The sequence below is a fragment of the Dipodomys spectabilis genome, unplaced genomic scaffold, assembly GCF_019054845.1.
Source record: "Dipodomys spectabilis isolate Male_0828 unplaced genomic scaffold, ASM1905484v1 ptg000723l, whole genome shotgun sequence".
In the NCBI taxonomy this organism is placed as follows: domain Eukaryota; kingdom Metazoa; phylum Chordata; class Mammalia; order Rodentia; family Heteromyidae; genus Dipodomys; species Dipodomys spectabilis.
In genome coordinates, this window is record NW_024871400.1 from 292171 (window position 1) to 307801 (window position 15631).

At 59.8% G+C, this 15631-nt stretch overlaps 1 protein-coding gene across 1 annotated transcript in view; it reads left to right on the plus strand.

The window, feature by feature from the left end:
* LOC122102021 (cell migration inducing hyaluronidase 1) overlaps positions 1-14541 on the plus strand; it is a 45758-nt gene extending 31217 nt beyond the window's left edge. Inside the window, exons 22-29 of the mRNA XM_042672539.1 lie at positions 307-522; positions 4961-5172; positions 5790-5975; positions 6861-7062; positions 7156-7242; positions 8236-8393; positions 10604-10704; positions 11474-14541. Of these exons, the coding sequence (XP_042528473.1) occupies positions 307-522; positions 4961-5172; positions 5790-5975; positions 6861-7062; positions 7156-7242; positions 8236-8393; positions 10604-10704; positions 11474-11601 (1290 nt within the window). The 3' untranslated portion in view covers positions 11602-14541. The remainder of the gene's footprint in view (positions 1-306; positions 523-4960; positions 5173-5789; positions 5976-6860; positions 7063-7155; positions 7243-8235; positions 8394-10603; positions 10705-11473) is intronic.
* The last annotated feature ends 1090 nt before the right edge of the window (positions 14542-15631 follow it).

The following is a 15631-nucleotide window of genomic DNA, read 5'->3' on the forward strand; positions in this document are numbered from 1 at the left end:
CCTCCCTGTGGTCAGTGCCCATCCGGCTCTGTGTGTGTATGTGTGTGTGTATGTGTGCGTGTGTGTGCGTGTCAGACCTGGCCTGCAGGTCCCGGCAGTGCTGGCCAGAGCCTTGCAGTGGGCTGGCGGGAGTGGAGGCATGGTGACCTTGGACCCCTCCCGCGGTGTCTGAGGTCGGCTCCTGGCTCCCTGCAGTGCCCGGAGCAGCTTGGCTGGGCGGCCTGCGTGTCGTGGAGATGGAAAACGCCGCTGCCTGCAGCTTTCCTTCACCTTTTGGCCCTGGCTCATTTTCCTGGCTCTGTTCAGATTACTTCTAGAGTGTTCTTTGGAGAGCCTGGACCGTGGTTCAACCAGCTGGACATGGATGGGGACAAGACCTCTGTGTTCCATGACGTGGACGGCTCCGTGTCTGAGTACCCTGGCTCCTACCTCACCAAGGAGGACAACTGGCTGGTGCGGCACCCAGACTGCATCAACGTCCCCGACTGGAGGGGGGCCGTCTGCAGCGGGCGCTACGCACAGGTGGGTGCTGTTCTCGCTCGCTCACACTCACACACGCACACACACACACGCACGCACGCACGCACACACACGCACACACACACACACGCATGCACGCACACACACACCACATGACTGGAGGGGGGCCGTCTGCAGCGGGCGCTACGCACAGGTGGGTGCTGTTCTCGCTCGCTCACACTCACACACGCACACACACACACACACGCACGCATGCACACACACACCACATGACTGGAGGCCGTCTGCAGCGGGCGCTACGCACAGGTGGGTGCTGTTCTTGCTCGCTCACACTCACACACGCGCACACACACACACGCACACACACACACACACACGCACACACACGCACACACCACATGACTGGAGGGGGCCGTCTGCAGCGGGCGCCATGCACAGGTGGGTGCTGTTCTCGCTCGCTCACACTCACACGCGCACACACACACACACGCACACACACACGCACACACCACATGACTGGAGGGGGCTGTCTGCAGCGGGCGCCATGCACAGGTGGGTGCTGTTCTCGCTCGCGCTCACTCACACGCGTGCACACACACACACGCACACACGCACACACCACATGACTGGAGGGGGCCGTCTGCAGCGGGCGCCATGCACAGGTGGGTGCTGTTCTCGCTCGCGCTCACTCACACGCGTGCACATACACGCACACACGCACACGCACACACCATGACTGGAGGGGGCCGTCTGCAGCGGGCGCCATGCACAGGTGGGTGCTGTTCTCGCTCGCGCTCACTCACACACGCGCACACACACACGCACACACGCACACGCACACACCACATGACTGGAGGGGGGCCGTCTGCAGCGGGCGCCATGCACAGGTGGGTGCTGTTCTCGCTCGTGCTCACTCACACACACACACACACACGCACGCACACACACACACGCACACACACACACACACGCACACACCACATGACTGGAGGGGGCCGTCTGCAGTGGGCGCCATGCACAGGTGGGTGCTGTTCTCGCTCGCGCTCACTCACACGCGTGCACACACACGCACACACGCACACGCACACACCACATGACTGGAGGGGGCCGTCTGCAGCGGGCGCCATGCACAGGTGGGTGCTGTTCTCGCTCACGCTCACTCACACGCGCGCACACTGTCACACATTCACACACATGCATACACACCCTGCCCTTGGTTGCTCACTTGTGTGGACTCACAGTGAGTACCTGCTGTAAGTCCAGCTCTGCATACAGCTAGAGACAGACAGAATTCTTTCTTGGTTCCCTTGCTTTTTATGTTCCCCGTCCCCCAATAAGTTTCCACAGTCAAAACCTTTTGAACCTCAGCTACTTGGGAAGAGGAAGTCAATAGCAGTCCAAGCAAAACACTTCTCAAACACCACGCTGGGTGTGGTGGTCCACGCCTGCCACGCCATACAGGGGAGAATGGCATCCAGAGCCAACCCCAGGCAAAGAGGACTCAACAATGCCCGGAGCTGGGACTCACGCAGTGGCTTCTGCCTGCTGAGGCTCTGCCTGGCGAGGCTGAGCTCCAACCCCAAACTGCCGAAGGATCACTCAGTAGCAGAGTGTGGGGGCTCAGAGCGAGAGGCCGGGCTGCATCCAGTGCTTACCCCCCCCCCCCCAGCCCCAGATTCTGCCTTAGGGCAGCAGACAAACCTCACTGTGACACTGCAGGGTGACTTCAGAGAGTGCAGAGGATGTGTCTCCGCAGTCCTGGGCCGCAGAATCACCCTGCACGTGCCCTTAGCCCTTCTAGCCGTCTTGCCAAAACAGGAGGTGTTAACTTCAATACTATCTTTTTTTTTTTGGTCAGTCGTGGGGCTTGAACTCTGGGCCTCGGCGCTGTCCCTCAGCTCTTCAGCCCAAGGCTAGCGCTCTACTTGAGCCACAATACCACTTCCTGTTTTCTGGTGGTTTATTGGAGATAAGGGTCTCAGAGACTTTCCTGCCCGGGCTGGCTTTGAACCGCGATCCTCAGATCTCAGCCTCCTGAGTAGCTAGGATGACAGGCGTGAGCCACCGGTGCCTGGCAACTTCAGTACTATTTTATTTCACGACATATACTCAAAGAACTAGCATCTCAACAAGTAACCAGTACAACTGTTAATTAGTGAAATATCTAGTTTTGGGTCCTAAAACTCCAAACACCACCAATTACTTTATATTTACAGTGTACTCGCTATGGGGGTGATTTGCAATAAAGTGAAATTCAACCCCACCAAAACAGACAAGAGGTAGGGCGGTGTCTGCACAGGCCTGAACGGCCGGGGGAGACCTTAGTTACATTTTGGAGAGTGGGAAAATATTATACCACTTTTGTTTTGAATGTTAAATTAATTAAAATTAAGACTCAGGATTCTGCCGGGTGCCAGTGTCTCAACAACGCCTGTCATCCTAGCCACCCAGGAGGCTGGGACCTGAGAATCTCAGTTCAAAGCCAGCCTACTCAGGAAACTCTGAGACTCTCATCTCCAAGTAACCACCAGAAAACCGGAAGTGGCATGGTGGCTCAGAGGGCTCGAGTGCTAGCCTTGAGCAGAAAAGCTCAAGGGCGTACCTAGGCCCCATGGCTGACCTCCCCTCCAACAAAAAAATGGGGCTCAGGATCTTGTCCACACTGCTCAGTGGCTGTGTATGGCCAGTGCCACCCCAGCCGGGCCTGAAATGGGGCAAGTGTCACTGCTGGTCTGATGGGTAAATGGCTGAGGGGTTAGGAGGGAGGTCTGGTGTCCAGTGACAGAGGGAAGCCATCTCCAGGACTGTCCCGCAAGCTGGACACTATCATCACACCGCAGGCCTCAGGAACGGGCCCTGGAGAGTGGCCGAGGGAGGGTCAGGGCATGGACATGGGTGACCCAGGCACAGGGCCTGGCGGGAGCCCGTGACAGGTGGGAGGGGCTGGGGTTGGCAGGAAGAGGACCAGACAGGAAGTGAGAGCAGGAAGTGGGGGATCTCTCTGTGCAGAGGTCAGAGGGGCCGAGGAGGTCTGCAGTAGCAGGGGCAGGGGCTGCCGTAGAGGTGGAGGCCCAGTGGAGGCCCCACTCTGCCGGGCCGGGGTCTCCCGAGCCCCACTCCAGAGCCCTGGGAGAGGAGGTGGACCGGGTGATCCAGGGCCAGGCTCTGCCACGTTTGTGGACAGGGCAAGGGCCGCCATGCCCCGGGAGTGGCTGCTGGCCTGGCAGTCCAAGGGTGATAGTAGGGAAGGGAAGTCCGAGGCAGCTGATAGACAGGGCTGGGCCTGGGTAACTGGCGGGCGACACACACTACCCTCAGCACGCGGCAGGCTGTGCTGTCTGAGCTCTGCGCATCCCACCCTGTGTAGAAAGGGCTGATGGTTAACCTGCCAGGCTATCCCGATGGTTAACGATGACTAGTAACCTCCTCCCTTTGCTGAATAGCCTTGCCACGTGGATCTCTTACCTTTGGATGCTTGGACAGGGCTGTGGTTCTCGTGACAGCTGTGATAAAGCTGGAACGTGCGGGGGAGAGGCCCGGGCTCCCAGCCACACGGGAGCCACTTACTCGGGGCCGTGTTTCCAACCCAGCCAGCTCTGCTCCCAGAGGCCCAATCCAGTCTTGCAGTTTCACCTCTGGATTTTTTGGGTTTTTTTTGCTTTTTGGTCAGTTGTGGGGCCTGAACTCTGGGCCTGGGCGCTGTCCCTCAGCTCTTCAGCTCAAGGCTGGCGCTCTACCACTTTGAGCCACAGCCCCATTTCCAGTTTTCTGGGTGGTTAATTGGAGATAAGAGTCTCACGTACTTTCCTGCCCGGGCTGGCTTTGAACCGCAATTCTCATAGCTCAGCCTCCTGAGTAGCTAGGATGACAGGCGTGAGCCACCAGTGCCCGGCAAGTTTCATCTCTTTTTCCTTTTGTTTTGTTGGACTTTGTTTCTTCTTTTGGTGTTGGGGGCAAACCTAGGACCTTGAAGATGCTAGGCAGGCCCTAAACATCCCAGCCCTTCAGTTTCCTCTCTGAATGCACCAACATGCTCTCGCCAGGGGCCATGGGCGCTGTGTCATGGCCACCAGCGAGACTCAGGACCCCAAGGGACACCCAGCTACCTCTCAGGCAGGAGAGAAGAGTCTTCTCCCCTCTCCAGGCAGGCGGGAGTGGAGAGGAGTCCTCTCTTCCCTGGGTCCTTCCAGGTGTCCTTCCTTTTTCTGGAACTTGCCATCTGACTATTCATCAGCCTCCCCGGGGCTCCATTGGTCAGTTTTGTGGAGTTGCCCGGAAGCACTGGCTGGATTGTGTGGTGCGGCCTGGCTGTGTCCATCGGTGGACAGACATGCCCTTTATTTGGCCTCTTCCGTCCACACTTTCTAAGAAGGGCTCTGTGGAGGGGCAGCGCTGTCTGCAGCCAGACGTTAACCAGGCGCTCTTGGAGTAGTTCCCCATAACGACCTCCTCATGCCTCTCCTTTTTTGGGTTGTAAAAGATGTACATTCAGGCCTACAAGAGCAGCAACCTGCGGATGAAGATCATCAAGAACGACTTCCCCACCCACCCGCTCCACCTGGGGGGCGCCCTTGCCCGCAGCAGCCACTACCAGCAGTACCAGCCCGTGGTCACCCTGCAGAAGGGCTACACCATCCACTGGGACCAGACGGCCCCTGCAGAGCTAGCCATCTGGCTCATCAACTTCAACAAGTGAGTGGGGGCCGGGCCGGGCACACACCACCCAGGGACGGCCCATCTGGCTGTCTCCAACAGTCCCGACGAGGGCCCTTGGGGCAGAGTTCCAGGCTGGGCCCTCCAGACCTGCAGGCTAGCCCCCGGGACCCTGCGGGAGGTGCCTAGAGCGAGTGCCTCACAGGAGCTAGGAATGCAGGTCTCGGCCCATTCTGGGTGTGAGACCCAGGCCGCCCCCACTGGGGTGCAGAACGATGACAATGAATGGATGACAGGACATCAGCCAGTCCTGGCGTTACCCAGCATTCCATGAAGGCCAAACATGTATGCGCATCACAGCCACTATTTACCAGGAGGGAAAGTGAGGCCTTGTGGCACCTGGGTAGGCATTGTGCATCTGTGCTGCAGCAGTGTGTGTGCACTGTGTGTGCAACGCAGCCGTGAGGCAGACGCCGCTCAGCTAGTCACGCAGAGCCCAGATCCTGCAGCTCAAGTGAAGGAAAGGCTTCTCCCCGCCCCCAGCCCCACCTCTGCAACCTGGTCACCAGGTTCTTTCAGAATTCCTCCACAACAACCTCTGGGTTTTGTCTCTCTGGGGTGAGCCCCGGTGTGGAAATGACTACCTTCGGTGCTAGGGGCGACTGGATCCGCGTGGGGCTCTGCTACCCCCGCGGCACCGTCTTCTCCATCCTCTCCGACGTGCACAATCGCCTGCTGAAGCAGACGTCCAAAACCAGCACCTTTGTGAGGACCTTGCAGATGGACAAGGTGGAGCAGAGCCACCCCGGCAGGAGCTACTACTACTGGGACGAGGGCTCAGGGTGAGTGGACACCTAGGGACCAGGGCTCGGGGTGAGTGGACACCCACAGGACCAGGGCCCGGGTTTGTGGACACCTGTGGGACCAGGGCCCGGGGTGATGGACACCTGTGGGACCAGGGCTCGGGGTGATGGACACCTGTGGGACCAGGGCCCGGGTTTGTGGACATCTGTGGGACCAGGGCTCGGGGTGATGGACACCTGTGGGACCAGGGCCCGGGGTTTGTGGACACCTGTGGGACCAGGGCCCGGGGTTTGTGGACACCTGTGGGACCAGGGCCCGGGTTTGTTGGACACCTGTGGGACCAGGGCCCGGGTTTGTGGACACCTGTGGGACAAGGGCCCGGGTTTGTGGACACCTAGGGACTGGGGCCCGGGTTTGTGGACACCTAGGGACTGGGGCCCAGGTGAGCAGCTCATACAAATGCTCACTTTGCATACAAATGCTAAGTACTGTGGTTTCCTCAAAATGTGACTCCCCGCAGCACCAGGTCAGCTTGTCAGCTTCCTATAGGATAATTCCTTTAAGTCAATCCTCAGGTCATTTTCTGAATGAACTATGGTTTGGAGGAAAGTAGGGTGAGGAAGGCTGGGTAGTCTCCTCCGCAGGCGGGAGGCTGGGGACCCACAGTGGGTCCTAGGTGTATCCCGTCCCCTCCCTGTGTCCGGCTGCCATCGGGCGGCCGGGGTGCGGGTGAAGGGAGCTGGTGGCGCCGTGGGGTGTGCAGGGTCCTCTGCACAGAACTGCCGGCACCATGAGCCCTTCCGGCACTGCCTGGGATCGCGGCCAGGCGCCCGTGCTGGGAGGCGGTGCCGGGAGGTGGCCGGTGTCTGGCTGGGCACTGGCATGCAGATGCCGTCACTGGGCCTGGTCCCTCCTGGGTGCAGGCTGCTGTTCCTGAAGCTCAGAGCCCAGAACGAGAGGGAGAGGTTTGCCTTCTGCTCCGTGAAAGGCTGCGAGAGAATAAAGATCAAAGCCCTGCTTCCGAGGAACGCGGGCGTCAGCGACTGCACGGCCGCCTACCCCAGGTTCGCCGAGCGGGCCCTGGTGGACGTGCCCATGCCCAGGAAGCTCTCTGGGGCTCAGCTGGTGAGTGGCGCCGGGGCCGGGCCCTGGGCCTCCACGACCAGACCCCCGGTTGGCTCTGGAGCCCTCATGGCCTCTCTCTGCATTGCTTTCCAGAAGACAAAAGACCGTTTCCTGGAGGTGAAGATGGAGAGCTCCAGGCAGCACTTCTTCCATCTCCGCGGCGACTTCGCTTACGTGGAGGTAACCCCTGTGGGCCGGCCTGGGGGAGGGCGACGTCTCTGAGCAGCTGCACTGGCTCCTTAGGCCATGGTAGTTCAGGCCCACAAACCAGGGTCAAAAGCCCAAAAGCCAAGGTCAGGCAGGCTGGCTGCCTGCGGGTCGGGGGCGGGGGCGGGGGGGGGGGGGGGCGGGCAAAGCCACGCCTTGTCTCTGTAGTCTGGGGTCTGTACCAATACCCAGCTGCAGACACAGCACTCCGGGCTCTGCCTTCCTTCCTAAGGCTTCTGTGACTGGACACCCGGGTGGCTTCTTTCTACAGCCTTTACAGTAGGCTATGTGTAACAAATGCATCTGTAGACGGTGGCTTGAAGTCAGGGCCTGGGAAGTGCTGTGGCTGGGGCTATCCCTCCGCCGATCTTTGTGCGTTTAGTGTTTATCAGATAGGGCCTGTGCTTTTGCCCCGTCTGGCTTCAGCCCTTGATCCTCCAACCTTTGGCCTTCAGCATCACTGGGGTCCCAGGTGGGTACACTGCCAGTATCTGGTGATGCTGGAGTTTTGAGGTAAACCTTTACTTGCTAGGTAGGTGCTCCAACCCTTGAGCCACAACCCCAGACCTTTTTGCTTTTGCTTTTAGATAGGTACTCACGCTTTTTTGTCCAGGGCCAGCCTAAGACCTTGATCTTTAACCATGCCTTGTCTATAGCCGAGACTATAGGTATGTACCACCACACCAGCTTGTGTGCTGGGAGTCTCCATTTTTGCCTGGGCTGACCTTGAACTGCAATGCTCTCACCTGCCGCGGGTGCAGAGACACAGTTTCTAGATGAGGTCAGCGCTGCAGGTTCCGGGGGGCTGTATCTGTGGGGAACCACTAATCAAACCACTTCAGAAGCCACAGGGATCTGGCTGAAAGGGCTTTTGCCGACGCGACCGTCTTCATGGTATTCAAGGAGAAGCCCTGGGCCTCTCAGCTGCCCGAGCCGCCCTCACACCCCGATGCTTCGGCCCTGCAGGTGGACGGGAGGACGTTCCCCAGCCTGGAGGACGGCGTCCAGGTGGTGGTGGTGGACGGGCGCCGGGGACACGTGGTGAGCCACGCCAGCTTCAGGGCCTCCGCTCTGCAGGGAGTCCCACGGCAGCTCTTCAACTACGTGTCCGCTATCCCTGACAAGTGAGTCTGTGCCTCTGCGTCCCTGCCCAGGGGCCACGGCTGCCGGAGCGCCGGCAGGCTGTGGCACACGCGAGTGCAAGGCCACCGCACCTCCAGCCGGTGGCTTCCGCGCGTCCCCGGGCCAGAGTCGTCCTAAGCCCTGGTTGTCCCCACCGACCCCTACTCGGCTGTCACCATCTGGGTGTCTCCCGTGAAGCGGACCTCTTGTTTTTAAGCCCCCGACCCTGCCAGGCCCCTCATGTTCCGGCTTCTCACAGAACTCCCTTTCTCCACCCCAAGACCTGACTGGTCCCACGTTGGCCATGTCTCCCCCCCTTCAGCACCCTCAGGGCCCTCCCTGCTGGCCAGCCCTGGGGACACGGGCTCCCAGCCTGCCTTTTACCCCCAGGCTCCCCCAGGGCCCTCCTCTGTAGTCCTGTGTAGTTCCCTGGCACCAGGTCTCCTCCAAGCCAACCCAAAGTCCACGGCTGCCCACTCACCATAGGACTAGAGGACAGGAGTTCAGCCTCAATGCTCCTCTGCATGTCTAGCACAGAACCTGGCTCCTTCACTGTGCATGGAATTGATCGGGGCCACAGCTTGATCGGTGTGTGCCCGCACACGGTAGGCCCTCAGAGAGCAGGTGACTCACCACAGTGGATCCTGCAGGAGATTCAGGGGAACAGGGTCCTGCTGAGCCTTTCAGCCCCCCCTCGATTCCCGTCCTGGGACAGCACACTTGCCATCTAGAGATCAGTAGTTTTAATGCCTTTGATGCTGAAGGACCAGGAGCTGCTGTGGAGCAGCCCAGGCCTCTCCCTGGAGGGGCCAGCCCTGGGTGCCAGAGAGGAACTCGGCATCACTGTATCGCCGGCCTCCAGGACCTCCTGGGGAACAGCAGAACTTCTCGCTGCGGCTGCACACCCGGCCGAGGCCCACGCACCCTTCCAGCCGCTGGCCCCACGGAGCGGAGCAGCTGCTCTGCCCACGGCCTCTGCCTTCCCTCCATGACTCATGTTGCTGGCACGGGCAGGCAGCTCAGTGCTGGGTGCTGTCAGGAGGCCGTGGTGGCCGACGCGCTGCCTCTCCATTCCTCTCCTGTGAGCTAACCTTGACCCCCACGCAGAGGCACAGCCTTCCGCTTAGCCCACCCCGGGGGGGGGGGGGGGGCAGGCGACTTTAGCTTTTGCTCAGAAATGGATGATGGCAAGTAGAGCCTGAGCCAGTGCCAAGTTTGCAGTGAGCCCCACACCCCACCAATCCCTGGGTCTCCTGTCCATCGGTGGGTACTGCCCACGAGCCCTTTGCAACCCTTTCCTAACCTTCCAATGGCTTCTCTGCTCCCAAAGGGCCCAAGTGAGGCAACCGCAGGTTCCAAAGCCCCACGGTTTTTCCATGTCTGGTCTGTGGTCTGTGGATACAGAATTCCTTTGAGGCTCAACCGCCTTGTTTCTGTTCTGTGGGTCCAGCGTGAGTCTGGCGGCTGCCTTCCCAGCAGTGAGGACTAAAACAGTCCCGGGCAGGAAGCAAAGATCCTTGCTCAATGCGCTTTCCAAAGTTAGCAACTTCGGGCCAGGCCAGCACAGTGCCCTCTGGCTGGGACCCTGGATACTCCTGCAAGTATTTTCTAGAACTCTCATCTGGAAAAAAAAAAAAGAGGGTGCAAATTTTGCCTGACTAGCGAGGGAGATGATAGGAACAGAAGTCAGTCTCAGTGACTACCCGGTGGGACCGCTCCTCCTCAGGCAGCTGAGGGGATGCGGCTCTGAGCCACGCGTGGTTCCGTGGCACACGGGCTCCAGGCGCCCGGCCAGGCCTCCCTGAGCCCAGGCTGCGCAGCCTGGGCTGCCGCAGCTCCCAGCCGGTCTGCTCCGGGCTGAAGTTCTAGGAGCTCCCAGTGACACCCGGGGACCGGGCTCCCCCTTCTCTCGCATTGTTCCATCCCTCGTGGCTTCCTCCATCACCGCGTTGTGTGGTTCTGACCACTCGCGTGAGGACATGCCTGTGAGCTGGGTCTGACTCGGGCGCTGGTGCTACCTCAGCGCCGTGGTCACGTTCTCTGCCCTCTGTATAAAGCAGAAGCCACGGCTGGCGTGGGAGGGGCTCAGAGTGTTTGTCCCTGCACAGAAAGGACCTGTCGCTTAGCTACCTCAGGTGCTGCCGGGTGGGGACCAGCACCTCCCCAAGTGCCCCTGCTACGGCCTGCTCACCTAACTGTTCTTCTCACCCAGTTCCATAGTTCTCATGGTGTCAAAAGGAAGGCACACCACCAGAGGCCCATGGACCAGGGTGCTGGAAAAGCTAGGGGCAGACAAAGGGCTCCGACTGAAAGGTGAGTGCGCAGACTGAAGTTTCACCTGACCCCACAGCGCCTGGGCTCAAAACATTCCTTCCCACCGAACTTGGATGGCCTAGTGTGGGCTGGGGGCTGGGGAGGGGAGGGCGCCCTGGGGGATTGGGTGCACTGGGGGCTGGGGAGGGAGGGCGCCCTGGGGGATTGGGTGCACTGGGGGCTGGGGAGGGAGGGCGCCCTGGGGGATTGGGTGCACTGGGGGCTGGGGAGGGGAGGGCGCCCTGGGGGAATGGGGAGCACTGGGGGGCTGGGCTGGGGGAGGGCGCCCTAGGGGAATGGGGTGCACTGGGGGCTGGGGAGGGCACCCTGGGGAATGGGGTACACTGGGGGCTGGGGAGGGCGCCCTGAGGAATGGGGTGCAGTGGGGGCTGGGGAGGGGAGTGCGCCCTGGGGGATGGGGTGCACTGGGGGCTAGGCTGGGGAGGGCGCCCTGGGGAATGGGGTGCACTGGGGGCTGGGGAGGGGAGGGCGCCCTGGGGGATGGGGTGCACTGGGGGCTAGGCTGGGGAGGGCGCCCTGGGGAATGGGGTGCACTGGGGGCTGGGGAGGGCACCCTGGGGGAATGGGGTGCACTGGGGGGCTGGGCTGGGGGATGGCGCCCTGGGGGAATGGGGTACACTGGGGGCTGGGGTGGGGGAGGGCGCCCTGGGGAAATGGGGTACACTGGGGGCTGGGGTGCCATCATTCTGGAAAAGGTATGCAGCCGTCTCCTGGAGCTTCTGCTCACGGGCCCATCACTACTTTGCAGAGAAAATGGCTTTGGTTGGCTTCAAGGGCAGCTTCCGGCCCACCTGGGTGACTCTGGAGACCGAGGACCACAAGGCCAAAATCTTCCAAGTGGTGCCCATCCCCGTGCTGAGGAAGAAGCGGCTCTGAGGACCGCGGCCACCTGGGTGCCACTGGTGGTGGACCTGACACGGACTCATGGCCTCAGCCGGCCAGGGCAGGACGGAGGGCTTCCCCAGCCCGTCCAGCCACAGCCCAGCCGCCTGCTGCCTGGAAGGCCAAGTCTCAGCCCGGATGGGCCTCTGGCGGGCTATTGGAAGCCCTTGGTGCTGCCTCCTGCCCGTCGGGTCTGCCTGGAGCCCTGGCAGTGCTGGCTGGTGCTCTTTCCTACGGCCTCCCGGGCGCTTCTCTATCTGCGCCTCTTGCGCAGGGGGTGTAGGGCCATCCAAGGAGGAGGCCAGAGTGTGTCAGCAGCCGTGGTCTATTTGGGCAAGCTAGGAGGTTCCTGAGGGCTGGGTCATCCCAGAGCCCTGCGCTCGCCAGCAGATGGCTTGGGGGAACAGGAGGAGAAACAGGGCCCCTGGCCTTAAGGTGCTTTATCCCGGTGAGCCTATGTGCAGACGGGGCTGGTCAGGAGGGAGCCAGCTTCCCAGGGGAGGAGGCTGGCTTGGGCAGGCTGGGCTTTCCAGGCTTCATCCAGCCCACTGGGACTTGGACTGGGTGGTCCTCAAAAGAGGTCCTGGAATCGCTGGCTTTTCACATGTACCCGGAATGGCCCAGTCTCTGTGACGGGTGGGTTGTGGGGCACACAGGACTGAATGGCCAGTGTGGGCAGGGTGGGTCAGCGGCCAGGCCTCTGCGCTTTGATGCTGGGCAGGGATCCTGAGAGGCAGATGGGATGGGGCCATTCGGTGGAGCAAAGATGGCATGTGCCTGTGGCCCTGCGATGCTCACGGGAGGGAGGGAGGGAGGGGGCCACCTGGGTGGAGAGATGAGGTAGTGGCCAGAGCTGGGTGCTCGCCGGAAGCCTTTGCTCTGCCAGCTGGCCCACTCACAACAGGGCCATGGAGAGGAGGGGGCTGGGCTGTGCCCAGTGCCCCGCAGAGCTCAGTCTGCAGCGGCCCTTCAGCTCCAAGGGGGGGTGGGGTCAAGCCCACGGTCAGGAGCCCCTGTGCTCGGCACCCAGAGGCCGACCCTAATGCTCCCGTGCCCCAGGGAGCCTGGGCTGAGCTGGAGAGGGCCTCAGGAACACCCCGTTCAAAGCCTCCGTGCCACAGCTGGGGAAAAGGAGTCTCCTGGCCAGGCTGGGCTTCGGGCAGGGCCCCAGGCACTGTACCCAGGCAGGCCAGGGTCCTGGGCTCCCGAAGGATTAGAATGGAACACTCGAGCCACGGCTATTTTCCTGCTGTCCCTCCCTCTGCACAGAGCCTCCGGTCTCTCGTGGTGCTGGCCAACTTTGCCTTCTCTGCTGTCTGCTGGCTTCCAGGTGCCTCGCGGCTGCTTCCACAGCTGTGCACGCAGCCAGCGGGCAGGACCACCTCGAGCCAGAATGGCTCGCTGTGGGAGTCTGAGGAGCCGCTGGCCCCAGCGTGGGCTCCGCTCCCTCAGCCCACAGCAGGCACAACCGCCCACCTCTCACTCGGGAAGCCTCGGGGTCTCACGCGCCATATGTGGATCACAAACTTTCCTTCAGGGCTTGCGTAGCTCCTCTGTTGGCTGGTCCCTGTCCTCCCTGGGTGGCCATGACCGTGGCCAGCAAGGCCACCCCCACGCAAAGGGTCTTCCAGCCACGGGGGGCCCCAGGGGGCCCCTGCTTCCTGCAGCTCCAGGTCCCGACTGGACGCACCCGAAGGTACGAGCACTTCCGGGTCACAGATGTGGACATCACCAAGGTCCTCAGAGCTGTGCACCACAGCCCAGCATCTGCACCCGAGACTTCCCACTAAACCATTCGCCGAGAGACAGTCCGTGTCCAGGCATTTGATAGCACAAACTTCCTCACTGCTTGGAGAGCTGCTCTTGTTCTTGTGTCATAGTTGAGTTAGCCCCTTAAGGCAAACAAAGTCCTCTGACAGGTGTCTTCCTGTTGCCCATGTTTTTTTCTTCAGGATCTGGATGGTCTGTTTGTGTGTAGACATTTCATGAACAAAGATGTATTTTCTATTTATTTATTACATATGCCTTCAGTAAGTCACTGTCAGAAAAATGAAGTTGTTTTGAACGCTCTCTCTGAGGATGTCCTGTGGACTGCTTGGAAGGAGTTTGCCCTGAGCCAAAGACGTGGGCTCTGGTTTGGAAAACCTTGCTGCGCATACATAATAAACATATAAAGAGGGTCACTATCTCATCTGCTTTTTTGTTTTCTATTAAAGTAGGCCGCCTTCGTTTTATGGAAATAAAACCACCCTCTCCGTGAGGTGCCCGTCTTCCCCCAGGCCCGGCTTACTTGATCCCAGACTCAGCCTCCAGCACAGCAGGAGCCATCTGATCTCCCACACCCTGCAGAGCTGGGCCCATAAACGTGTGCTCAGGGTGCTGAATGAAGGCACAGGCAGCCTGTCTCCCTTCTGCTGCCGCCACTGAGGCCAGCGCCTAGGCCAGGCGTTACCCAGGGTGAGAGCAAAAGAAAAGCCTCGTGCACGGGTACTGCAAAGAGTGGCCCCGGGCCCCTTTTTGAAAAAAAATACTGCAAGGTGTTCTCCAGACAGAAGATTCAAGAGTCAGAAAGGGCTGATGTGAGAAAAGCAAGCAACCACTCTAAAAGCACAGAGATACTGAAGGAAGCTTATATATCCACACTTCATGGGAGGGAAAAACCAGAACCACTTGGTAATGGTGATGCCATTATTCAGAAATGAAGGCTGGGACTGTGATGCCAGAATATAAAAAGCAATGCTGTGAGGAGGGAGCCGCCGGAGAGAAGCTGCAGTAATTCCTCCCTCCCTGCAGGAGGAAATGTGCCGTTCCTTTGTAGACACTGGTACATTTGTAATTACAGGTTTAAGATTGAAAACAAACTAATGGTGATAATTAATCCTACTTAAGAAACGAGATGTCTCCTTTGCAAACCATTACAAAAGATAAGAGCAAATAAAACAGTCTTCACTGAGGAAGAACAGGGGGTTTACCGTAAGAAAACCCTAAGAGCCACAGGATCTAGCGGAGGAGAAGCCCAGAAGGGCTAATGTTTCCGTTCAAGCCCAACAATAGGGGAAAAAGATAATAGAAGGAACCCTCTAGTTCTGACTGACCAAGGCCCACTTACATTAGGGACAGCCATCTGCTTACCTTGGCCTATTAATTCAAATATTAATCTCCTCTGGAAACATACATTCTCAGTTGGCTTTCTGCGGCTGTGGCACAGCAACCAAGAGAATCAGAGGCTTAAGTCCACAGTCACTCAGCACCATGGCCGTGGTTGGGCCGGTGGCCGGGGATGGTCAAGGTGACCCATGAGCCAGATGCCTGACCTTGGAGTGCCAAAGCCTGAAGTAGCCTGACCCTGATGGCTGCCGCAGGGCCAAGGACACCTGCAGGGGCCGAGGAGTCAGGGTCTGCCAGAGTTCTACGGGAACGTACGGCACCTGTCGCATGACAAGTCCAGGCAACACAGGACACTCACGGGCAGTTCACAACACCTATCCAAGACTTCTTGACCAGCTTCTTCCGGGCCCCTTACGCTCACCGGCCAGGGCAAGGGAGGGACAGAGCAGCACCTGCACTCACTGGTCAGCTCACGACTCCCAAGAGGCCAAGTCAACAGAGCTGGTTTGGAGAACAGCAGCTCTCAGCTCACCGGCCGGATACCAAGCTGGAAAGCAGTAAGCTTGGAGTGCGGATTCCGCTCGGGTGTCCCTTCACCTTCTACAGGGACAATGGTCTCTGTCGGGCTGACTGATGGGGATAGGATGTTTTCAAACACAAGACCAAAGGAAAGCATCAAAACTGGCTGACGAGATGGCAGATGGTGAGGAAGAGCTGAAAACGTGTATGGCAGACAGATGCATACTCAGCACTTCCAGGGTGGGCCTTGTGCCCCTTCCACAGCTGTCGGCTGACCTGTGCTACGCTGGAAGTTAAGGCAGGCCCCATGAAGAAAACACACACTTACCTGGTAGTTTTGGAGAAAGCACAAGCTCTGGAAAGGGCTCCTCTGGGCTACAGCTCCGCCTGGTAGACG